Below are 26,621 nucleotides of genomic sequence, written 5' to 3' on the forward strand. Positions count from 1 at the left end.
CTATTCTCTAGATCTTAGCTTTGTGTGCAATAAGCCTTTTTCATTTAAGAACATGCTCCATAATTGGGCTCTCACACTGCATTTTCATCATCCCTTGGTAGAGAATAGCGTAAATCTGATGTGACATAAATGATGGTGAAGCTGTAACTTCAACTAACACAGCACAGATACAAAGTTTTCTATAGCTGTAACAAATCACAGAAGATGGGCTTTTACGTCAGACATGCTGGTATATTTATTATAAGATCACTGCAGTCAATCACTTCAATTAACTTTTTTATTTTTATTTTACCAGAATACCCTGCAAGTGGTTCACTACTTCGACCTAAACGGAGAATCTCCTTCTCTTTTTCTCTCCATGCCTCACCTCCTCCAAGTAACTCCCTGTCAGGAAATCAGTGAGTGTGACTGAAGTAGAATAGACGAGATAGAGGCCCAGTAGTGATGAAAGGTTTTGAGGAGAATTTGATTCATTTGATGCTGCTGTGATAAGTCATTGTACTGCCATCTTGTGATGATAACTGCAACTGAATGACCGGACCCACTGCAGTCATTGCTATCCCATCCCACACCACAAATTGTGGGTAGAGAAACTGAACCGTGACCACAGCCTCACAGGTTTGATCTACAACAGCTCATGTTATGTTTTGATCAATAACATTTGGGGAACATATAATGTTGTCAGAAGAAATTGAACATTAATGTCAAACTCTGATTTACACGTCTTAAAAGGTTACGTGCAGACACACTCACATGACAAATTGAACCATGTCACCTTTACTGGAGCAGTTTACACGATGACATTACATTAATCAACAATGATCCAACTCTGCTCCCAACCGCACATACCAAAAAGTGGCAAACAATTGATTTACACCTATCCTTACTGTTTGACTACTGATTTATTATACTTGCTTTGTTTTTTACTGATGCCTCTTGTTGTAATACTGTAAATGTCTGATCACTGACTTATAAAGAATGATCTTATTTAATCTATCTTATAAGATTTTTTTGTCCATTTAAAGTTCTTGTTATTAATCAAATGGCTGAAAGCAGAAAGGATGCCATTCATTATGAAATCACTTGTTGGTTTATTTAACAAAGGTTGAAGTGAAGGTTTATAGGTATGATTTCACAGATGTGAGATAGAAAAAAATAACAAGAATACTTTACAGTGCATTCCAGTGCAACAGCCCTACAATATAGCGGCTGCTACCCTTGTTATATACAGTCTATGGATCCTACTTGCTATTACTTCCTTGAGGTATATCATTTGTGTAAAAGCTGTTGTCCCTTTAAATGTATGTTGTGGTCTGGTTTTGTTCACCCTCTGTCATCTGTGTTTGGAGTGGGGTGTGAACTGGAGGCGTTGTGTTTTGGGTTTGAATCAATTCCAAAATAAACAACGCCCCCTCGTGGAGTACGGTGGTATGGCAAAAATAACAGAACTTCAGGACTAAACCATTCACTTGAGGCGATGCGATTACTGATTCCTACAAGTACGGTGCATTTTCACTAAAGCGGGGACATGCATGAATAAAGAAAGTCGTAATTTTACTAAACACAAATGATGCCACTTGTTATATTTTGTAATACTTCTGAGAGTTGTTTTGTTTCCCGTGCATTGAACTAGAGTGGTACGGTCCGATAGTATTGAAGGCAAAGCTAGAAAACGGTTTGTTTTCACCGAGAGGAAGAAGCGCTGCTGTAATTCGCTGCTGCAGCCCCCATTTTTAAAACACGGCTGTAACATTTATTCAATAGCTGGTTGGTTTTCAGACCGAAGCTTTATTCGCTCGCCATGGCTCTGTGCGGGGGTGTCGGAGCCATGGCTTTGCCCAGCGAGCTTATCGTCCACATCTTCTCTTTTCTGTCGGACCGAGACAAGCTGCGGGCCTCGGCCGTGTGCTCTCGATGGAGGGAGTGTCTCTTCTACCCCGCGCTGTGGACCGAGCTCAAACTGCGGATAGGTGGTGGTTGTCGCGGCGGCGGCTCCAGCTCCGGGGAGACCCCGAAGCTGGAGTTTCTCATGCGCAAGTTCGGTTCCTTCGTGCGGGATCTGCAGCTGGAGCTCGCACCGGTGGAAGGCTACCTGAGTCCTCTGAACAGCGACCCGTCGTCCACCAGGATGGACCAGCCCGACAGCGACCCGCAGCTCTCCGAGCGATGGAGAGACGCCATGGCCACCTACTTGGACCAGGTGCTGTGTGTGTTCTCCAGCATCCGCAACAACAGGTATCGTTAAATTTGCTAAAAAATCCCATTTTTAGCGTTTATTCATATTCAATTTCGGGGTTTTGCGTGACTCCCCACTCCACTTTTCTTGTAATTTCGTAGTATTTTGATGCGTCGCAGTAAGCTAGCAGCTAGCTAGCTTAGTTAGCTATAAACAAACCCCTGACATTAGGAGTTACGTAATAGGGTCGTGTCTTTGCACTGGAATCAGCATCCAACGTTATCTTAATACCTCTGAAAACGTTATTCATATATCAGTATTGTATTGCTTTGTCATATGTATATACAGACGTAAAATAATGTTACAGCGTATGTATGATGTAGGCTTCATTGGCGAGTTAAACGCTTGTCTGCGTGTCTTTTGTTGCCAGTTGTGTTTTCTACGTCACATTGGGGTCTTCATACCAGCAGATACAATGCAGCAGCCGTGGTGGTGGCTAGAGAAGGCTTTGTTGGCCACGACCTGCTGATATCAGCACTGACACACACACATATTTAGTGTATGTGGATACGCATTTAGCTCTGCTATGTCGTTGCATAATGTGATATGTGACCATCGAGGTGCTGCACACATGCATTCGAGCCACTTGGCTCATTTCTGCTGTGGAAGTAAAACGGTCCTTTGAACGTTAAGCTTCCTATTTTCGGTGCAGAAGTTATCTCTCTGTTATACCTTCTCCCACGTTCTCTGTTATTCTCTACAGTGCTTTGTAGTGCTGAAAATAGCAGCCATCCACTGTTCCTGTCTTATTTCTGCTGAGGGCGTTGAAACCGTTACTGTTGTCTGACTTCTTCTCATTGAGCAGTTTCCAATATGTTCCATTCAGACACAGACTGATGTAACTAGCGGTGTCCCAGTTCCATGCAGCACACTATTTTGAATAATTCATAGTATTTTTTAGCAGTGTGTCATAATAAAATGTCCCATACTCAGCTTATGTTATTTCATTGCTATTTACAATTTCTATCAACTCTAACCAGTTGACCCCTGATAAAGACATATGCCAGCTGTCATATCTAACTTCGACTCCCATGTTATCAGGTCATTCAGCCTACATATGTCCAACTCCAGGGGTACTGGTGCATGTTAAAAATAACGGGGATAGATAACTCATTGTTCCTTAACTAGCGCTTTCCCACACTAAGTAGCTGCACGTGAAGCTTAGCTCTCAGTTCATTTGCAGGAAGTGGGCTTCATCAAACACAATGCACAACGTGTGGTTGATTATCTTTTCCCTCAACCTACATCGTTGATTTTCCAAACGTCGTCGTCAAAACAGATGCAGGTGGTCGAGTGGGACTGCTTTTCAAAGCATCGACTTGTGGCCTATAGTCTGCTGCTTGATTGTTGGACATCTATTTTGGGCAGCGGGATATAAAGGGATCTAGACGGCAGTGCAGCGAAGTGCAATGCAGCCATATTTCTGTCAGAATAGGAGATGACCCAGCAATATACAGGACAGGGCTGGATTAGATTGCACAAATGGCTACAGTTTGAGTTGTGAGGTAACCCCCCCCCCCCCCCCCCCCCCCCCCCAAACAAAAACTACTCCTCTAGCTGCTGTTTCTTCTGTTAAACATTCCCAAGCACCTCTCATGCGCTTCATGCGATTGAACCAGCTACACAACTTCCAGCAGTAATGACTACAACAAATGTTGACCGAGCAAACAGGCGACAGTGAAACCATCCATTTGAGATAATTGTGCTGCTAGGTTTGGTTCTCTCTGTTACTAAAATGTAATGGGGTATAATGCTTTCTCTTATGACACAGATGTGTCAGTAATGCCGAACACACTGATGTTCACCCATTGTTAGTTTGGAAGAACATAACTTCATAACTCACTCTTGATGAAGGCACAACTGTCATGTATTAGGTTTGACTTTATGTCCCAGGTTTGAATGGGATAAAACCACCCGTCTGTTCTGAATGTATTTTAGATGCACTGCTTTCATGGTAACCGTTACCTGTCCGTCAGCTCAATGACACAGACTCATAAGGTGAAAACCAAATGCACTGTTGTGGTTGTTTCCTTTTCGTATCCCTAACATTCTCTCTCTCTCTCTAGAAACCTGCGGAAGCTGAGTCTGTATGGAGACACCTGTGTTCTCCAGCAGGAGGGACTTCTCGACAGCTCCAACCTGCACCAAATTCACCAGGGGGACAAGAAGATCAATGAGTAAGCCTGAGTAGAGCAACACATGGTTCAGTAAGAAATGCTTGGATTCAGTATATGTTTCTGCCCGTAGAGCGCTCACTTGTGTTGTAAATATATTATACTTTATATTGGTAAATTATTGACCGTCCAACACGAATGGACAAAATACCATTTCTTGTCTTTTGTTGATATTCAGTGGCTGTTTGTGTGGGAGAGTTATTATTCACACGGTGGCTCTGCCGGCAGCCTGGTTTGGAGTTGAAAACAGTGTGTGTTGTTTGGTGTTTCAGAAGGATGGTACACTTCCAGAATGGGTAGATGTTCACAAGACGGGTTGTCTTCATCCAGTCAGCGGGCACACAGCATCACCACAGCACACAACGCTAAACACTCTCGCTGTGTGCGACCAACTCTCTGTCCACAGACTGTTGGGCTGATGTATGAATGAATAATGTAGCGTGGACCGCTGAGGTGCAGCAGACCGGGGGATCACAGTCTCTGAAGGATTATTTACTGACTGGGAATCGCAAATAATGCTGTAATTATCCTAAAATATTCCAGTGGGCCAACATGCTAATCAACAACAGGGATGGGGGTAGATATTTGTTTTCATTTAGGTCATCGTACTCAAACGGATATTTACCCTCGGTAGCGGCTGTGCTGCCCGGCTGAGGAGCAGTGGCACTCGTGCGTAGATAATTCCTGGAAATTTTAGCCCATGTTGCGTTTCACATATTGATGGTGGTTCCATAATTTCCTTTAAATAATAATTCTGGATCTGGTTCTCGAGCTCTAAGTTGCTCAACTGGGAGAAAAAAAACATTCAAATCTGAAGTTATGTTGATGCAAATCTCCAAAATCTGAGAAAATAACCTTGTGGATGTCGTCCGGATCATCTCAGCATGAGCTTGGAGACAATACGCTTTGTTGAGAGTAATGTTACTTCTTTGATGTTGCACTATAATGTATAAATACCCTGTATTGTGCGTCAGGGTACTCAATTCGGGGTACACAGCCCATTGATCCAGATCACTGGCTATTACGATGGCCTTTTGGTATACCAGTATTTGTCATTCATGGCAACCAGCGTGGGTTCTTTCTAGGGCTGCAACTAACGATTATTTTAATAATCGATTAATCTGTCGATTATTTGTTCGATTAATCGATGAATCGGATACAAAAAACAAAAAAGCATTAATTTCCAACCCTGAACTGACAGTGCACATTCACAGAGCAACACATCTTCACAAAGTGCACAAACAGGTTGAACATCCCTGAGCTGTTAAAGTAATTATTTAAAAAATAAGTGGACTAATATCAGGAGTGGGGTTCAGCGGGTTTACCCACGCCTCTCAGTGAAGGGTAGACACGCGCTGATCCATCAGTGAACGGCTTTTTCAGGCCGATAAGCCACGCCCCCTCTACGGCGCGATGCACGCGAATGAACACAAATAGTCCCCGGAGATACCGGCCGCGTTCATCGCGTTCGTCACGTTTGGTGTTCACACACCTGTGTGAATAGGTCCCTGGCGATCGCGACCAAACGCGAGGTCCCCGGCGGCGGTGGCGCGAATGACGCGAAAATAATACAAATCGCGTAAATCAACTTCCGGTGTTGTCATGGCAACGTTTAAACGCCGGTCAGCGTCAGCTACAGAACCGGAGACCTGTTCCGTTATTCACTCAAACATCTCCGCCACTTATTGAGTGGCGTAATAATCGCCGACACAACGAATCGATAATGAAATTCGTTGCCAACTCTTTTAATAATCGATTTTTATCGATTTTATCGATTCGTTGTTGCAGCCCTAGTTCTTTCTGCAGCTCAGTGGTAGTGAGGTGGGAGGCAGCGACGCGTCGTTGAGTCATACCTTCAGAACAGGTCTGAATCATGTCCGCTTGTTTTCATGAACCTCAAATTAGCCTCATAAAATGTGTTGAAATATCATTTGTCAGATTACCAGAGTATAGTCTGTTGTGTGAGTTTCATATGATGAAATGTTCTGTCAGCGTAGTGTTTTTCTCTTAGCACAAACAAATATCTTCCTTCCCCACACATACGGTTTATTTCTGGGAAGAAGTTTGTCTTAGATTTGCTCTCATGGTGTCTTAAATGTTATGCTAGTAAAGAGACTTGAAGATAATTCTCTTGCACCCTCTATGTGCCTCCCCTGTGCTCTCTGCAGAATCCAGCAGTTGTTCATGGAGGTGTTGTCTAACGGCCGGCATCTGAGGTGGTTGTCCTGTAGCTTCATGCTGGGTCTGGTGACTCCCTGCTCCTTAGCCTGCCTGTCAAACCCTTCAGCGGAGACCCTGCAGCACCTCAGTTTACTGGACCACCAGCTGGGTAAGTGTAGGTGTGGTTCTTCTGGATCTGTGTGTACAATTTGATTATATTGGTGTAAATCCAGAACGGCAGTATATTATGTTTCGTACAACTAACCTCTCCTGACTTTCCCTCAGGTCCCCTCATCTCGCCGTCAGAGTTGGATCGTCTATCTAATCTTCATTCGTTGGCTCTGGATTTTGCCGATTTGACATCTGAGCTCTGCGGTCTGCTGGCATCTCCCCGTCGCACTCCGCTGCATCGCCTCTCCTTGCTGCTCAACGGCGCCGCCCTGGAATTCAAACCGCTAGAAGGGACCGCTACAGAGGACGACTGGAAAGCACTGGTAATGCAACGCGTATCTTCCTTTTTCCGTCTTGTTGGCCCCCTCTAGTCAGAAAGAATGATTCTAGGACAGCCTCTTGCTCCGTTTGTTGTCAAGTTTCACCTCTCGTCCCCAGATTCGCGTGAGCGCCAACCTGCGTGTATACATCATGGCCCTGGAGGTCGACAGCTCGAAGCTCCTCAGGGTCCTAAAGCCCAGCCTACCGCTGGAGCGCCTCCACCTCGACAGTTACAGCACGCTGGTGACCGACGCCACACTGGAGCTCATCTCTCAGCAGTACAACAAAACGCTGACTCACTTCCTGCTCCTGAGGGACGACCCCGACTTCCCCGACCTCAGCATCAATCGGAACGAAGACCCGCTGGTCCTCTTGTCATGGAGATGTACGCAGCTGGCTGTACTGGTGATACATGGTGAGTTCAACTCGTTGTGTCGGGGATGCACTGTAGTGGGACTTGTTAATTCTGGTCTGTGCCGGGTCAACTTTGTGATAGCATACACATGTGGTTCTAGTGTATGTATTATCTAAATTGATTCAGGCTCGGTTGGAGTGATTGGAACGACTTTAGACTCGACTATGGGTTGGAAGCCAAGAGAAACTATATATGTATCTTTAAATCTGATAGTCAATCGCTTCAAATCACCTAACTACTATGATGCCTTCATTCCAGTTCTGCTGTTGAAACCTAGTTTTTCAGAATTCCAGAATTGATGTGTTTATTTTTAGTGGCATCGTTAATTCTACATGTGGTAACTGAAGATAATGAGGGCTGCTATCATGTGACGCTCAACATTTAACCTACGTTAAGTGTTTTGGGTGTTTTTTTTTGCCCCTAGGAGGCAATACAAGAAACTATAAACTCAACACAAAGTTGTTAACACACAGTTGCATACAGAGGGACAAAAATCGAAGGTTAAAAAAGTAAAGATCTACTTCGGGTAAAAAGAAAACGGACATGGTTAATGTTTGGCACCATAGAAAACAACCACAGCAGTGGAGCACACACACCCGGGGAAGAGGTTCATTTTATGGATCAATTTGATTTTGAGGTTGGCCGTAAATATAAAGACATTAAAACACTAGTGGCACGGGTTTCACCTCACCTAAGTGAGAGACACCTGAAGCCCCGCAGCTACTTCTGCAGCTCCGGTTAGGACCTCACCTTCAGTTAGTGGCTGTGTAGGGACTTGAATGCAGCCAGTGCAAACCCCATCTACTGTAGATGCACTGGCTTTAAAGCATGCATTGCACCCTCAGTTAAATATTTGGCACCCTCAGTTGAAATTTCAATAATTAAATCAAGCGCAAGTTGGTAGTATGTGGGTGTCTCTTCTTGCATTTCTTGTGTTTTGGTTGATGTAAGCTACGTGCAGCAGTGCAACGTGCTGGGTGAAGGTGGTGTGGTGATGACAGCGACTGTAAATAAGAAGGATGATTATTAAAGGCTTTTAGCTGGTCACACCACTGGTCTCTGCAACAGCGGTGCCAACCACAGTCAAACAAGATAACGACAGCTCAGCAAAGCTTTGCCTCATGTCCTGATGATTCAACACACATCACCACAAGTCTGCCCCCAAAGACTTTCCATCAGCCAAGAGGCCTATAATAATTATAGAAATAAATAAAAATGTCACATAGTTTAGTTATTAATGTCACACAACAGCATCGGCGTGAAAAGAGGCTGCAAGGAGCGTTTCATACAATAGCCCATAAAGCAGAATCACACGTTCATCAATAGATCGATGCAGACTGATTTAGGCCCGCTGACTCTCCAGCTTTAACCACAGCAATTCAAATAGATTATTTACAATTTCATAATCCGTTGTTGCAGCACGTTAGCAGCAAAGTATTTAGTTGACTGATTTATTGTCTTTATAATTGAGACCAATCTCTAAATCTTTTGCGAGATCTGTACATTTATTATTATTATTATTTTTTTTTTTTCAACCTCCCATAGTAGTCCATTTACACATCCAGTAGACCGAGATAGACGAGCATTCATATGAAGTTCTGTTTGTGACCTTCGGATGGATGAAAGTTCAATATTCACTCTCCCTTAAGAATATTTAGCTCGCTGACTGCTGTGTTCACTGACTCTGTTTGTCTGGTGCACGTAGCATACATGTGGGTTTATTTTCACTGAAAACCGCTTCCTGCTGATGGCAGAGTTTGGTGGTTGTAATCTGTGGGTTTGTCAATGTGAGACATCTTTTACATTAACATCACACATGAAGAGATGTGCATGTTTTCTAATGCTGCACACCAGCTGGTCGAGACGTCGTAGCTCTTATTCCTGCTGGTTACAGGTCCTGTTTTTGTCTAGAAGTAGGTCAAAGTTCCACCCAGGCAACTATGTGAGATGGGGAAAGGAAAAGCAATCAGAATCAGAACCGTTTATTGCCACGGTATGTTGCACATACAAGGAATTTCACATGGCGGGTGGTGCATAACATTTAACAAACACAGTGTAAGAAATAGAAACCTATTAAAATGTACAGCAAAATATAAATGAATAACAATATAATGACTGTGAATATGCAACCAGTATCTTATCATAAATCAACATGGTTTGTATCCAATGTTGTGTAGCACATTCATTGTTGATCCTAAAGATTAGTGAGATTAGTCCTCTCTCTCTCTCGCTCTCTCTGCAGGTTACACTGTTTGGTCCCATAATTTGGTGGCCATCTCCCGGCTGCGTGGCTCCAGCCTCCGCGTCCTGACCGTCTCCGAGGAGAGCGTCGACTTCGATCCGGACCAGTTGGTGTGCATGGAGGGAGACCCGGTCCACCACCTGGTCAAGGAGGTTTCCCTGGGCCTCGGCCGCGTCTGGCACCCCTGCCTGGATTCCAGCCTGGTTTTGTCCGAGCCCACCCAGCACTTCCACCGCGAGCTGCACACCTTCAGCGTCGGCATGTAGGCGGGGATGGCAAGTCCAGCGCGTCACAGCCCAAACTATGTCAAGACCAGACCAGACCGACCAAAGTCCAAGTCGACTCAGGCCTCTGACCCAGGCCAACCGGAGACCTAAGTGAGAATCTAAACTGGATCATAAAACAGTCTATGAATCACATTTATGTGAACTGGTGTGAGCTGATTGTTTTTATTTTACTTTTATTTTTTTGTGTTTCTTTTGCGGGGGTTTTAGTACACAATCAAGTCATTTTCCAAATGATTCCCTGTTTTCTTGCTTTGCCTCCTGATTATCTAGTTAGCCAATGACTTCAAATACATTTACCAATTAAGAATATCCCTTTTCAAATTAGATATTTTAATACAAAATACTATATTCATTCAATTTAATATCATACCAATCTGTGGTTAGGGACCACAGACGAGACTTGAGTCATGACCAAGTTCTTTTACTGGTCTGCTATAATGGGTCACTCGGCCGCTTCAAATGCCCTCTTGTCTGGCGTGGCCCAGTCTGGTCTGGTCTTGATGGACAAGTCTTCAGAGCTCCATGTCCTGTCCTTCACCGTAATAACCTCCAGAGCCTCTGTATGATGTAACTTTGATTTCTTTTATTTTCTCAGCTCAACTGGCTCTGTGTAACCTTGTTTTCCCCCTGTGTGGTGGTTCCCTTGCCTGTATAGGCTTTGTGTGTATTTAAACACAGATATATAATTATCCTGCTCACAGCTAGAACAGGACAAGCAGGCAGGTTGAGTGATGGGCCGGTGGGATTTAAAGGGGGGGGCTTTAGTTGTGAACATGTTTTTCTTTTGAAACCTTTGCTCTGCGTTGGTCTGTCTGTCGGCTCCACTCTAGCAAACTAACCAATCGATCACTTCCTGGGTAACACAACCATAGCTGCTCCTTTTGTCACCTTGTCCACTAGCTGGAGAGCCTTGGCAGCAGGGTGGGAATCTCCACTGTAACGTGGCTGACTGTGGCGGGTGCTAATCAGTTTTAATGCTGTTTACCAGCATGGACCATGTCAGTGCTATGACTCTGATATTCTGATCCTTTTTGAATGAGTTTTATTGAGGGTTTTGAGCCCCTTGCTGGTGGTGTTATGGAGAATATTGTTACACGCTTGCAGCCAACACACTTCCCACCCTGCCCACTTGTGGATCTTTGTGAAACCTCGCTAGGAGATTAGATGGGGAGCCTCGTCTTCCGACTGACGTTCAGAGCCCAACTATAGAATCAGCCCGTCACAGTGCCACACACGGTTCTGCTTACATCTGTAGGGAGCTCCTAGTTGCATCTTTTCTTGCTATATTCAGAAAGAGTATAGCTGCCTTTGCTCACCTTTGGAGGTCGAGACTTTCTGACTGGTATCACTGGCTCCAGAGCCCTTTTGTGTTCACATGTGATGATATCATGTCAAAGAACAGAACAGGAGTGTGTGACATAATACGAAGGGCTCTGAGAAGAAAAAGCCTTCAAACAGTTCTGCTTTATTCTTAAGGGGAAAAAGGTTTTCATTCTATGATGCCATATATATTTATATCAAGAGGAATCTCTTTGACTACTTTACTCAATATCTGGTGCGGCCATGCAAACAAAACCAGTATTCTGCAGGCACATCCTCCAAAAGGTGGCAAAGACCAAACCCAGGTTTTGCAGCCATGCCAGCAATTCAGTAGGCAGGAACTAGATGTTTCGCTCATGATGGATGTCCGGAAAGAACCAGTAAAAGAAGAAGATGCAGTGAATGTAACTAAACTCTCGCCCTGTCTCTTTCTGTTGGCCAGTGACCTGCTGTATAGCTCTGTATAGCTCTACATGCCTCAGAAACCTGGCAGAAGCATATCTTGCCACAGCAGTCACGGCGGCTGAATAAATGCGTGAGGACGTCGTAGGTTCCACTGGCGGCCAAGGCTGGGTTTTTGTTTTTCCTCTTTTTTTCTTTTTTTTTTAAAAATGTGGCACCAACAGCACAACAAGGTCTTGGATGTGAACCGTTGGCGTATTTCTGTCGGCTTTTAACATCACTATGACCAGGAGAGAGGTGGTGATGATGTGTAGGGTGTGTGAAACAATCAGATAGTGTGAGATATTGTTCCTCTTGAGTCACAGTTGCCTTGGAAACAGCCCCATGATTTCTGGATACAGTTGTTGTTGTTATTATTGATGATGTTGTTCATTCTGCCATCTGATAGACACTCGCTCCACCTCGGTTGGTTGGGGCATCAGTAAACTTAATCATACATTTGTTTTCAAAGATTAAGATTGATAAAGACTAAAGAATGGCAAAAGCTGTCTGCTCATTGCACATGTTTTATATCTCAGTCGATAAGGGGGGGCAGAGAGCTGCTGCTGCGGAGTGAAGGGAGTCCATGCTGTCTACGGAGGACCTGCCGGGCCCTGTGAACTTGTGAAGTGAATGTAATCAATCTTCTGGTGTGAAACGACTTCCTCCCGTCTGGCGGTGCAGCTGGCTTGGTCCTCAGGCTTCCATTAACCAGGGTGAAGGCGCGACTTCGGTTGAATCACAGTCGCTTTTATTGTCCTAATTCCATTCGCCCCCATTATATGAAAGAAATGTTATTCGGGCTCTGCGGAAGCACAAGCACGGCATGATCAGGACTCAAGCCAGGGCCACCGCGGGTGAGACCAGTCGATAGCTGGGCCGGTGTGGTGACATCTGCTGCTCAATGGTTCTGACAGCATTTCTACAGCGGAGGTGGGATTTCACCAGGAAAATCCGAGCACCTAACCTCCCTAAGTAGACGCTGTCGACTCCCAAATCCGCGCACTTGTTTTGCACACCGTGGCGCTTTAGAGGGGCAATGGCATCGCAGACTGTGAAGGTCCATATCCAGGTCTGTCGTTTACAAGGTTGACCAGTGATTTATTTTTTTATTACACATAGACTGATATGGATCCTGAGTTACACAATGTGCCAGCACTTAGCTTGGTTCCGAATGAATGGGTCCCAGCGGTGGGCCTGTGGTTACCAAATGTTTGCTCATCTGTGAAGGGACCTCGATGGTTCTCTTGTCCTTGGTCCATGTCTCAGGATTAATGCGCTCTGGTACCAGGAGTTTCTTTTAAAGGCCTTCTGCGGCTGCACACAGAGCTGCTCACTCCCAACACTCAGAGGGGATAGCAAAGCCAACAGGACGCATTCAGACCAAAATGTGTTTGGTTTTTTAATCTTATCTTCTTCCTTACCTCCTGATTTTGCCTCATCTCATTCTTTTTTTTCTTTTTTGAGCTTGACTTTGCTCCTTCATGTGAGAGATTGAAGCCATTTGTGTTGGTATAGGCATCACCTGATAAAGAGGGAAACAATCTACAGACATTCAAACTAGATGGTCATCTGAGCTGAGCAAATAGATTATGTTTTTTACAAAACAAGTTATTTTAAAAAAAGCTGATTTTACAAATCCCACCCTACCCCCACCGTGTGTGCTTCCTCCTCCGCTTCTCGTCTTCATAGCCGTTATTGGCTCCCCACTAGAAGTCACCTCGTGAGGGGGTGCGGTTCTTCCTCAGACTATGGGCAGCTCGAGCAGAACTTAAAAAAACTCTAATACTCTCAATTGGAAGAGCTATAAAGAGATGTGTTGTTATCATGAATTTCACTCCCATACACTTGTGAGGAAATGTGCTCCTGTATGGAGGCTCCCGGACAAATTCTTAATCAACAGTTAATGTTTTTTTTGACAATTTGCAAACTATTTCACAATCTGCAGAGAGAAAGACGACGTCGACGCTATGCGGGAGACAGTATGGCATAGCATTTTGACTACTCCTGCTACATCAGTGGAGAAACGACTTCTCAACATTGAGCCGTCTCGTGCCTGAAAGCTTCTCGAGCCTCTGCTCTCCACCGTCGTTTGTTGCTGTGATTGTTGGTTCACTCTTTAGGGAAGCAGCATTTGAGGCGACTGTGTCTCGGGTTTTCAGCACACGCACGTTTTAATCTCTCCTGTAAAGCGTGCTTGTGTTTTCTGCGCACGTTTTCATGTAAGCTCTCTAAAGTGTACCCAGTAGAAATGTGTGAGTAACATGGTGTGACTGTGTGCGCGTTAAGTTGTCAGCAGCGTAGCGTCATATGTTTTCTGCATGCAGGTGTGTGTGTGTGTATATATTTAAAGGGGGGGGGGGTCTTAACACGTCTACTGCAGCAGGAAACAAACATCTTTCGTTCGTTCTCAGGGTACAATCGGTTTTCAAAAGAAGGGAAAGTTCCCATAGCTCAGGCCTCTAGCGCACTCTATGAACAGTAGGAGTCACTGGATCTGTTTTTAAGCTGCCAAAGACCACAGTAGACCAGGTCCTAAACCCAGACACAAGTCTATCTGAAATGCCCGCACGCGGGCAGGAGGCTGCTCCAGTATTCTTTCCTACCACCTCCTTCTAGTGCTGTCCTCTCTGTTTCTCTTTCCTCCCTCTTAGTGGTTCCGCTCCACTTTGTGGTTTCTCCACCTGAGCTCCCAACCGCTTCCGCTCTGTCCACGTGCTACGGACCGCACTGGGCTGGACCAGATAAAGCGGCAACAGTCCCGCCAGGAGACCAAAAAGCGCAAAAAGTCGGGCCAGCGCTGTCTCAGTGGCTGCACCCTGTGTTCACACCAGCTGTATAGAATGTGGGTTGTTTGATATTTCTAACCAGCATGTGTTACTTAATGAGGGCAGGCAGCATTGTTACAACGTGGCTCATTTCCTGTCTGTGAAGTGCACCTCACAGAGCAAAAGCCAGGCGTTTCTCTAGTCCAGAGCAGCGCTCTTCTACAGCGCGACCACGTTCCTCCCTCCATCACCTGTTTCACTGTGAGGAGTGAGTGAATGTAAAAGCTAAGGAAAGGCAATGAGGAGGAGTTTGGTTCAATCTAAACTGAACTGAACTCTTTGGTTCAAGACTAAACGCTTCCCGAAGCTCCTCTCAGCCGGGACACCGTCTGACGTGTTGCATGGCGAGCCTGTGGGCCACGGTCAAGTCAGACGGGAAGTGATTTGATGTCCCTGTGACGTGATTTGCTGCTAGGAACGGGACATTCCACACGGGGGGGGGGGGGGGACCTTTGGCAAACCGTTTACTACATGGCTAGTTAAGTGTCCGCATGAAATCTAGACTATATAAATATATGCTATATTTTTTGTAACTTTTGAACGAGTGGTGTTTTCTTTTTTTGTGTTTCTTTTGGAAGAGATCTGGAACGCAGCTATTATGGACTAGACACACCGGATCACCAGCTGGTCTGAGCAGAGTGGAGGTGCGTTGACCTTTTAGACTCGGTTATTTAACACTTTCCAGTCATTTTTTGAGGCCTTTTTTTCTTTTTTGTGTCCGGTACACAAAAGATCACAAGTGAAAGCAGCTTACACTGACCGTGTGCTAAATACAGCACAAGAACTAGCTTCTCTTTCCACCTAATGAGTGGGTTCCACCCATCGGATCAATGTGCCAGGTCAAAGAACATCACAACACAGTATGAGGAAGTTAGTCTGCGTATTTAACAGACACATGAACGCACACAGAAGTCCCAGCACGCATTCACTGTGGACACACATGGACTTGTTCATACACCATATGCAGACAGGGGTTTGTGTGACTGACACACAGCTAGCGGAGCCTTATTTTAAACGACAGGTGTGAAGGCTCTAGAGCAGGGGGGGGTGAGGCGTCGGTTATTCAGGAGACCATTACCAGCGTACATTGATGTGGTCGCAGCCAGTTCAATCTGCCCTTTTGACTTCTTATTTTTTTTTCTGTGCTTATTATATGCATTCGTAGAGAAATCCTGGATGATATCGGGGCCCCTGTGGCCTGCTGGGTAATTGAATCTGCAGAGCTGGCCTCTAATGTAGTCCATCTGAGACAGTTGGCCTGGACAGCTTGTTAAAACTGTAGATACACGCCGATCTGGGTCCATCTGTCCTGCCAGGCCCATGTACAAAGAGTTGGGTTTGACACCTCTGTGCTCGCACTTAACAGCCAATATTTATATTATTGACGTGGACGGATCAGATGTGTGTTATTTTAGTACCAAAGCAGCCGACTGCGTCAGATCTGCATCAGTCTAAACAGGCAGACACACATCAGACACGGACACTTTCATTTCCCCTTTGATCATCGCCAGCTTGAGAGTTTGTAACGTCGACTCTTGGGAAATATTCGCAATGATTTAGAAAGTATGCTTAAAATAGCCGTAGAGAGAGGAGGAAGTAAGATGGTTCAGGGACTTGTTTCTGAAAGGATTGCCATAAAGAGACAGGGTTTCCTCATCACAGATTATCAGCCGCTTCCCCTTTTCTTGTGTTTGTGTTTTTAAACCTAAATGCTAAGACCATAGACTACTACCAGACTTTGAATAGGCTCAAACAGGGCTGGACTCCTGCAGGAATCTAATCGGCACGTTTCTGTTACTCTGAGAAAAAGAAAAACACTGGATGTGCATTGCACTTGTATTAGAATCAGCCCTGTGTAACAGACTTAGATAGATGGGATCTCAGCCAATGGGGAGGCTCGCACAGAGAAAAGAGCGTTAGCCGTGCCCAGAGCCTCGGAGGAAGTTTGGACTTTCCAGTTTTCTATTTCAGCAACGGTCTTGACACTAAAAACTGAAGTCAGTTTATGACCATGATCTCAACGGTGAAATAAAGAGTATTTGTCAGACAACTTGCCACACTGTGTATCTAGAGAAGAAAGAACAACATAGCACTGATAGCATGACTTGGCCAAACCCTTGTCAGTAGCTGTGGCGCGTAGCGGCTACATCAAGGAACTGATAGACATCTGTGCTTCAGTGTCAGCCAACTCTCTTCATTTAGATCTCGGCTACTGTGGCTCTGACGCTTCTGGCTAATCAACAAAGTCTTTCTTGTCAAGTCTGGAGAGCCAAACCTAATTATCCGGGCAGGCCTGCTGCCCAGTCCAGCCCAACAACTATGCAAGAGGAATGCATATAATCCACAGTTTATTTTTTCAGTTTTTATCTTTTCTTTTCTCTCTCTGTCACACAGTAGAAATGAAGACGCGAACTATTAAGAACTTGCAACGACAATACTTGGCCTTATGATGATTTCTGAAATCTTCTCGTTTTATCGTTTTTGAGATCTTTGTGATTCTGGTCGGCCAGCCTGGGCGACGGCAGCGGTGACGGCGGGCTCACTCTTGGTCTCTGTGAGACCGGCTAGACGGCCCCAGTTTTATCGTGGTACGAATGTTGTGCATTTGTTTAAAATCAGGACAGTTTGCAATAACAGCAGTCTTACTAGTGGCCACAAAGGGGCACGAGCAGTGCTGACAGCGCCTCGGCTGCGCCTTTAGAAAACCATAGAGGAAGAACTATAGATAGATCTATATATAGATATATATAAACTCACACAGTGCATATTTGTATTAGGTATCAACAATGCATTACCGTGGTATACTCTTATGCAACACATGTCCGGGTTCAATTTATGAACATGAAGTATATAATAAAATCACACAGACTTTGTAAATCCGAAAAGCTCCATCGTGCGTGTGCGTGCGTGTGTGTGTGTGCGTGTGCGTGTGTGTGTGTGTGTGTGTGTGTTTTTACCATCCTTAATGTTGACTATTCTGAGCGTTCTGTTCCTGTGTGTTTGTTAAAGTGAGCACATGGCCGTGGGGTCTCTCTGTAGGCAGGGAAGCAGACGGAAGCCCCCAAAAACAGAACTGGACCCGGTTTCAAACCACATGGAGCGTCTTTTAAATGCAGTTTAACATTCTAGTCTGATCCGTACGCCGTCTCGCTAACGTCCGAGTGGATTAAGACTTGTTGTGACCAGCAAAGAAAAAGCTCCAAGATCTTCCCTCCGGTTGTCTGTACGTGGGAACGCTTCGATTGAGAACTCGGCTTAATCTACGTCTGTGAAGCTGCTCTTAATGTAAATGTAAATCCAAAATAATACAAAACTCTGATTTGAAACCTTTGCAGCTGTTTGGTTTTTTTTTTTAGTCTGCAGGGAAAGAGACAGGTTTTATCTTGGTGTTGATCCGTGGTTCTGTTGTAAAACCTCTTAACTGACAGATGGCTTCCACCTGAGGAGGGGGGGGGGGGGAATGTTGCCGAATGTTGATTTGAATTAATGTTGAATGAATGCTTCTCTTCTTTTAGTCAGTGAATAAAAGCATTAAAACGTTGTTTGCTCCCAATGTCTTATTTACCTTCAGCACACACACCATATGTGCCACCATGGTTACAGGAAACGGAGGACCGTTGATGAGGGAACACCAGAAACATGAGCTCTGGTAACGCATCTCCACACTGCAGGGTCTTTTCTCTAGCGGGAGGCCGTTATGAAACAGGTTAATGAGAGTCAACCACTGTCGCCATGACAACACAGCAAGCAGGAAGAGAGTTGAGGCAACAAACCAGGGCCCTATTCCTCGTACGTGGCTAACTGAGTTAGCCGGATAATTTTCAGGATGAGATTACATAAGTGAGGCTTTTCGGTTCCTCGAAGCAAGTTTGGAAAAATCACCATAGCAACACATCCATAAGCCTGAACCTGCTCCAGAGCAGGCTTGAGCTAGATCCGCTGGATAAGCTGCCACTCCCCCGGAAAAAAGTGTCAGCTCCCTTCCTCAGAGATCCCATCGATGAGGAAGCGATATTAGTTAGATTAGCGTTTTATAGGGAGAGAGTTCTTCGAGATCGCCAAGATCCGTTATCACATCATGATGACTTCCTGTACGAGCGCTATCGATTCTGCCGACAAGGAATCATTTATTTAAAGACCTTCCCGAGCCAGACATTGAACACCACACGCCATCTACTGTCTCACAGACTGTATCACAGCCTCACGCTGTGTAGCGAGTGGTTCATGTTTGTACAGTGTCGGTGATGCGGAGAACATCGGGAAAGCCGCTGCATGCCGTGCTGTTCATAAAGTTTATTTGGCGCTTAAGAAACTTATGGATGTGTTCATTACATCACCATGGCACATATTGTATTGACTCACCATTCTGAATAATGTTTGTGTGCTTAGTTTGTACTTGCTCCCATGTCCTCTTGATGGCTGGGTTGCAACTACATGATGGTTGAAAGCACTCATAATGATATGACAGTATTATTAGTACACCATAGCATATCATTATTGTAGAACATGATTAAGGTGGACTCATGATAAGAATAGAGAGAATTACACACAATTTATTTTCACCGCTTATTATGAATAATACATAGCCTACACACTGATCCGCCCATACACAGATTAGCACACACATATTCAAACTCCTATTCTATATGGTAATCTACACATACATACACACATACATGATACATAAGCGCATACAGTACATATATCATAAGTATCTAATTCGTATCAGTTAGATACTCTTTGGGCTTGTTTTTATCTACTTATTCTGAAAGAGTTTATATAATTATTTTCGCTATAGATCTCATTGGATGATGCGTTCCATTAAGCCTACTGCCAGCAGCACATTTAAAGAAATATCATCTGATTGATTGAGGTGATGAGGCACTTAAAATGAACCTATACATTTTCCCAACACTTGCGCATTTAATGACGTCTGCGATATGTTGCCATGCTTCTCGTCTAGCCCTCGCAGCGTTAGATTTCGCCATGATTATGGTCTTGAATTCTTCGTATGTGTTCATGATCATCTCCTGCTCGTCAGCGGAGAAAAAAGAGGCTCTTTCTTTGGGTTTATTTGCCGTTGTACTGTTAGAAAATCATGGTTTCGGTGATCGACGCTTCCCCCTTTTGAAGTAGGACGGACACGCGCAACGATCCTGTTGACTGACATCTGGTTCGAATTAACGAGACTGTTTGAGCGCGGATCAGCCTTTGAGGAACCGAGATAGCCTGATGTCAATCATCGCGTTAATTTAAGCTGGATAATAGGACATTTGATCGACTTAGTTGAGCAGCAGCCTGCAGTACTTCAATATTTAATAAGAAGTCATTTTGATGCTGAACTGGAGGATTTAAATTTGAGTAGTAAATGTTTCATTCAGGGACAAAAAGCACGGAGGCAGTAGTAACAATAACAATGATGCAGCCAAAAGCCGTGCCAAACAAAGTGTTCAACTCTATTCACTGGGGTTGATATGCAGAAAGGCATTGTTCTACGGGGGCTTTTACTCGTGATTTATTTTAAAAGCAGCATTTGTGACGTAAATATATCTGCCCATGACCTCGGCAACACCACCCAGAAAAAGGCTTCACTGCTGATTTGGGTTTGTTTCCTGCTGTGTTCAGAGCTCAGACAAAAGGGCTTCTGGGTAATGAGATTACCTCAGTGGTGTTACGCAATTAAACTGAAACAATAACACATTTCTGTGTGCCACGGTTACCGTGAAGCTGCCGTTTCAATATCGAAGACTTGCTCAACTTTCACTGAGGTGTGTCAGACACGGGGATAAGAGAAAAAATATTAAATGATTGTTTGTTATTTTAGATTGTTGGAACTCCTATTAATCTTTATAGATTATTTAAAGATGCACAAAACCAGCTTTTCACAGGTTTTAACAGACGACATCACATCACCCCAATCCTGGCTTCTCTTCACCGGCTCCCTGTTTGTTTTAGAATTGATTTCACTGATCACTTTTAAAGCAGGTATGGGTCTGGCCCCAACATACATAGAGGAAATGTTGACCCGCTATGAGCCAGGTCACAGCCTTAGATCCTCAGGTGGGGTCCTTCTGTCTGTTCCAAAGTCGAGGCTCAAAACTAAAGGTGACGTGCTTTTGCCATCTTTTTTTCAAAACAAAGTGATATGGAATGGTATGGACATACCTTTTGAATGAGGGCTTTACTTTAAAAAAACAAAATATTTAAAAGCTGCATTTTCCAGACTGAATAAATCAAAACATCTGACATGGGTTATGATAAAAATGTCTCTGTGAGAATCACTTTCTTTGATTTCTCCAGTGCATTCAACACCATCCAACCACTGCTGCTGAGTGAGAAGCTGTGGGTGGTGGGGGTTAACGCGTCCACCGTCTCCTGGATCACTGACTACCTCACAGGCAGACCACAGTTTATCCGACTGGGCCGTGTGCTGTCTGATACGGTGGTCAGTGGTACTAGAGCTCCACAGGGAACTGTTCTGTCTCCCTTCCTGTTCACCTTGTACACCACTGACTTCCAATACAACTCGGGGGTCATTCCATCTGCAGAAGTTCTCTGATGAGTCTGCAGTGGTCGGTGTATAAGGGACGGACAGGAGGGGGAGTACAGGGCAGTTTTTGGAGTGGGCCGGTAGAAATCACCAGCTGCTGAACATGGCCAAGACCAGAGAGATGGTGGTCGACTTCAGGAGGAAGACGACGGCTCCACAACCGCTGAGAGTTCTGGGAGAGGATGTGGGCAAGGTGGAGGAGTACAAGTTCCTGGGTGTCTCCATCGACAACAGACTTTCTTGAGGAAACTTCGATCCTTCAGCGTGTGCAGCAAGATGTTCTACCAGTCTGTTGTGGCCAGTGCACTGTACTTCTCCGTAGTCTGCTGGGGAAGCAGCATTGGAGCCGGAGACACCAACAGACTCAACAAACTGGTTAAGAAGGACGACTCCATCATTGGCTGCAAATCCATATTGGATAACCCGGACCACCCTCTCCACCACCTACTGCAGGGACGGCGGAGCACTTTCTCCAACAGACTGATCCAGCTCCGCTGTCACAGGGGCAGATACAGGAGAACATTCCTGCCCTCTGCAATAAGACTTTATAATAAATCACCTCTGGCCAGATCAATCACACAACTATAACACTGTTACTCTGTTGTTTGGTTAAATCTTCGCACAACTAGTTAGTTAATTCAATATTATTCTATTTCATATTATATATTGTGCATTTTTACATCTAATATGTTTACTCTGTTACCATTGAGCAGCAGATGGCGGTACTGCGCCACAACCTCGCATCTCCGCAGCCACGCCCGAAGAAAAAAAGAAGAGCGAGCGACGGTAGAAGAAGAAGAAGAAACAACACGTGATTCGCGCTAACTGGTTGGCAAGATGGCGGTGGTAGTGCGGAGCTTGCAGGACCAGCTCGAAAAAGCAAAGGAAAGCTTGAAAAGTGTGGACGATAATATTCGTAAATTAACGGGACGTGATCCCAATGAATCAAGGTAAAAGAAGAAAGAGCCCGAGTGTTTTTATGTTTTTGCTTTTGGTGTATTACTCGTGGTGAGCTAACCAAAATTGCTAGCATTCAAATGACTAGCAACATTTGCTAACATGAGTCGGTTAGCTAGTTAGCAAACATTACCACCTCCGTACATTATTTTGTGCTTGTGGAACCTACACACGGTCGCATTAGCTGCGTCCAAACGGATAGTTTAGCCACACAAAACTCATAAATATCAATACTTTAATCCTAATATTGAAGTGGAATACCACAGTACGCGTACCGTGCAAGGCCCTGCATGCGTCGTGCGGGTGTCACTCCAGATAAAACGCTACCCGTTTTGTTACTTCTACCAAATGTCTCTGCTGCCAACAAAGTAGCTATATCATTACCAAGAATGCGATACCAACATGTTTCTCGGGACTGACTGACGTTGTTTCTGGTTGTGTTCACAGACCGGGTCAGATCCGTCGGCTCAGCGGCGGCCCCATGGCAGGCCCCGGTGGAGGTAGAGGCAGAGGAGTGAACCTGCTCAGGTAACGCGGTGCTCCAGTCGGCTGCATTCAACAACATGTATGCTCATTCAGACGGTGTTAGACTCTGGGTGTGCTCTCGGACGGCGTGCAAGCGACCACATTTGAATTTGAAAAAAATTGAAAATCAGATTGATTGTTTTAAAGTCTAACCGCTGTGTCGCTGTCCTTTCCCAGGCGTAGTCTCTCAGACATGGGAAGCAGCGGCCCCCCGGCCAAGCAGAGGGACATCGAAGGAGCCCTGCTGAGGTGAGATTTAAATGTTTTTCAATGTGCATTTCATTTGAACACAGCTCAAATAAATACAACATTCACCATGTGTTCGGAGGGTCTGTGGTGCAGTCTTTCTGGGGGGGTTTGTAACTTGTGTTCAGATCACACCAGTGTTTTTTAAGTGATTGAATCACTTTGATTCTGTGTGTTCTGACAGATGTGAGTCTTAGCTGTCAGCGTGCTGCGTTTACGTAGAATGTGTGGAGTATTTCTGGGTGTCTTATCTCTTTGTGCGTGTCTGCAGGCTGGCGGGGGACCAGAGGGCCAGGAGAGACGCGCGTCACGACAGCGACGCCGAGGATGATGACGACGTCAAAAAGGTAAGAATGAAGAGGTGATCTCTTCTGTGTTGGTGGCGCTGTTCATATGGTTTGAAGAAGCTAAGATATTCAGTGTTGTTGAAGACAAACGGACCTAACGAATGGGTTTCTCTCCGTTGTGTTTTCTTCTTCCCTCAGCCGGCGTTGCAGTCGTCTGTAGTAGCTACCTCTAAGGAGAGAACACGCAGAGACCTCATTCAAGATCAAACCATGGATGAGAGGGGCAAACAGAGGTAGGCCTGCACCACTGTCATATTTATGCTCACATTTGTTAAATTTCACCAACAAACACAGAAATTGGGTAAATATAAATGGCATTAAAGATCATTGTACAGCTGAAAGTTGGCAGTCGTGTGTGATGGTGGGTTTGTGCTCTCGTTCAGGAATCGGCGCATGTTCGGCCTGCTGATGGGGACCCTGCAGAAATTCAAACAAGAGTCCCACGTCTCCACAGAGAAGGTGAGGAACATCTGTCCTAGTGAACTGTTGGCCACTGGGGAGGGCAGGCAAAGCAAATAAAGCCACTTCCTGAATAGTTCATAGATATCAATTCAAATCGTTCTTGGTATTAGCTTATTTCATCCACAGCGCAAAGATAACGATATGCCCCTGAAATATTATCTAATTATGCTTTGGCTGACTTAGATGGTGGTTTTTAGCTAATCTGTCACTGAAACCAGACAAACATTTGGTTAATATATATGCTCTGATTGTAAAAGTAATGGATGTCGGCAGGGCCATGGTGTTTTACTGCTGGCACATTACCACTCAATAAAACTGTTTATCTTCCTCTTGAACTCATCCCGTCTCCGTCCATCTTCTGCTGTTGCAGCAAAAGCGTCGTACAGAGATCGAGCAGAAGCTTGAGGTTCAGGCTGAGGCTGAGAAAAAGAAGGTGGAGAGTGACAAGAGGGGGCTGTTTGAAGAGAGGAGAACCAAACAGACTGAGCTGAGACTGCTGGAGCAGAAAGTGGAATTAGCGCAGCTGGTAAGAAAATACCAGTAGATTGTTTGCATTTGGAGATGAATGTTTAGATATAGTGTTATGTTTTGTTATGATTGCATATAAAACCGTTGGAGACAGTTTGTACTTTGACAGAATTGTATTTGACCTTTTCTTTCCTCCTCTGTCAGCAAGAGGAGTGGACCAGCCACAACAATCGTCTGGTGAAATACATTCGTACCAAGACCAAGCCTCACCTCTTCTACGTACCTGGAAAAATGTGCTCCGCCACACAGAAACTCCTCGATGACTCCACCAAGAAACTAAATGGTCAGTGGGCTTCTTCTCGTCAGAAGCATCTCTTCCATGTGTTTCCTGTACTTGAAGAAGACTTGTGTGTTTATCACTTTGTAACCTCTGTGGCTATTCGGTTCTGTTTTCTGGACAGCGGTGTTTGAGGAGAGGCGTGAGGCTTTTGCCGAACACCTCAGCAAGATGGAGTCCCGCCCCCGGAGGCAACCAAACCGCGACCAGGATGGCAACACGGCAGCAACAGGGATGGACCACTCGGCGGAGGGTAAGCCAGCGGGTCAGGTAGTCAAGGTGACAGGTAACCAGGGGGATGCAGAGATGGAGGAAGAGGAGGAGGAGGAGGAAGAGGAGGGGGAGGGGGATAGAAAGGTGAAAGAGAAGGACAACAAGTGGGAGGAAGGGAAGAAGGAAGTGTTGAAGAAAGAGGTGGAGATGATGGAGTTGATTGAGGAGGAGAGTGAGGGGAAGAAGGTAGGAGAGGAGGGGGTTAAAGATGTAAAGGACAGAGGGGAGAAGGGAGAGAAGGAAGCAAGTCCGGGGTCAGAGGAGGTGGAGGGCGGGCCAGAGCAGCTGGACAGGAGTAAGGGCAATGAGGAAGAAGCAGACAGTAAGCAGGGGCCCACAGACCTCCAAACGGAGAAGACCCAGGACACCCAGTCCTCTGAACCAACCGCAGCCAGCCAAGAAGCACCAGACACCAGTCACCAGCCCCAGCTCAGCCACACAGCAGGGGAGCCGGCAGTAAAGCCCTCTGACACCCAGGCATCCCCTCCAAACCCAGAACCCCAAACAGCCTCCACGGAGCCTGGGCAGGATATCCTCATCATCCCTGGCCCTGAGGTCCAGAACACGGCAACAGAGAAACAGGCCGTGGAGGAGAAACCGGGGGACGAAGCTCCCCAAAAACTGCCCAATTCCCAGGAGGCCCCCAGCATCACCCCCGCACCCTCTAAGGAGGACGGCGGCAGTGGGAGAGGGAGGAAGAAGGCAAAGGAGTCAAAGAAGGGCCGCAGTCATAGTAAAAGCTCCTCCTCTTCCTCTTCCGGCTCCTCCTCCAGCGGAAGCTCCTCGTCCTCAGGATCCAGCCGCTCCTCTTCGTCCTCATCCTCCTCGTCCTCATCGTCCAACAGCAGCCGAAGTCGCAACCGAGATGACGGCAAGCGCAAGAGGAGGCCGTCTGACAGGGCCAGGGACCGGAAGAAAGGAGAAGAGAAAAGTCACCGCAAGAGAGGAGGGAGCGGCGGAGGAGGGAGGGACTCAAAGGGGTCCAAGGAGAAGGAGAAGAAGAAGAGGAGCGATGAAGGGAGGGGCAGGTCGTCCCGGAGCGATAGGGAGCATAAAGATAGAGACAGGAAGGACAAGAGACGCTGATCGGGTGGAAACCACTGAGGGGAAATCAACTATTTGCTTAATGACACATGAAAAGTTTTTAAACTAGCATTGTCTCTCAAAATGTCACGACGGCCGTCTGAGGTTTTAACATGATTTTTTTTCTCAGTGTAGGGATTCGAGAGTTGATGTCAAAAAGGAATTAAACGGTGGATGTTAATGTTACCTTTACTTGGCAAAAGAAATGTAAACTGGACGCCTTACTAAACAGGTGTGATTTAGTCCTGTCATTGATCTTCGTCCTGACATCTGGGTTCTAGAAAGGTCTTTGTGGCGCTATGTGTTGAATGTTAACAGGTTTCCATCCTAATCATAATGCCACAGGCTGGGCTAATGGTGGTTATTGTAGCAGTAACATTAACGTACGCTAGTGTTTACAAGTTGACATGACAACGCTGTTCATCTATTTCCACTGTTTGCTCAATGTCAAGGCCCTTGTACCTTCATCATGTTGGTACATGTGTGATTTAGCTCAAATGCTGGTTTTTGAAAATGTTTTTTCCATTTTTTTGTACCAAAAATCTGCTTCAAATTAAAGGTGAGATATTAGTGGACGTGTGGTGTAATTCTTGTCATTTTAGGGCTGTAACTGTTTTCACTATCGACTAAATCAATTTTTTTTTTTTATATAATTTGTATGTAGAATGTCAAAATAAAAAAAATTCCCTTTACAATTTCCCAGAGTCTAAGATGACCTCTCCAACAGTCAAACAAAGAATTCATTTAAAATGCAGTAAAAACAAAAGCAGGATCCCCA

At 45.3% G+C, this 26,621-nt stretch overlaps 2 protein-coding genes across 2 annotated transcripts; both read left to right on the forward strand.

The window, feature by feature from the left end:
- The first annotated feature begins 1,705 nt into the window (after positions 1-1,705).
- On the forward strand, positions 1,706-18,034 carry fbxo33 (F-box protein 33). The gene is made up of 6 exons (XM_079174440.1): positions 1,706-2,235; positions 4,303-4,413; positions 6,579-6,739; positions 6,856-7,064; positions 7,180-7,477; positions 9,720-18,034. The coding sequence occupies exons 1-6, from the start codon at positions 1,802-1,804 to the stop codon at positions 9,983-9,985; spliced, it is 1,479 nt and encodes a 492-aa protein (XP_079030566.1). The 5' UTR covers positions 1,706-1,801; the 3' UTR covers positions 9,986-18,034.
- Positions 18,035-21,961: 3,927 nt separating this feature from the next.
- Positions 21,962-26,413, forward strand: pnn (pinin, desmosome associated protein). Its single transcript, XM_079175367.1, has 9 exons — positions 21,962-22,095; positions 22,550-22,630; positions 22,805-22,876; positions 23,145-23,220; positions 23,359-23,453; positions 23,604-23,679; positions 24,053-24,208; positions 24,355-24,493; positions 24,612-26,413. Exons 1-9 carry the CDS (start codon positions 21,983-21,985, stop codon positions 25,844-25,846), a joined length of 2,043 nt encoding a protein of 680 aa, XP_079031493.1. The 5' UTR covers positions 21,962-21,982; the 3' UTR covers positions 25,847-26,413.
- Positions 26,414-26,621: the final 208 nt, after the last annotated feature.

Source organism: Pholis gunnellus, assembly GCF_910591455.1.
Source record: "Pholis gunnellus genome assembly, chromosome: 15".
In the NCBI taxonomy this organism is placed as follows: Eukaryota; Metazoa; Chordata; class Actinopteri; order Perciformes; family Pholidae; genus Pholis; species Pholis gunnellus.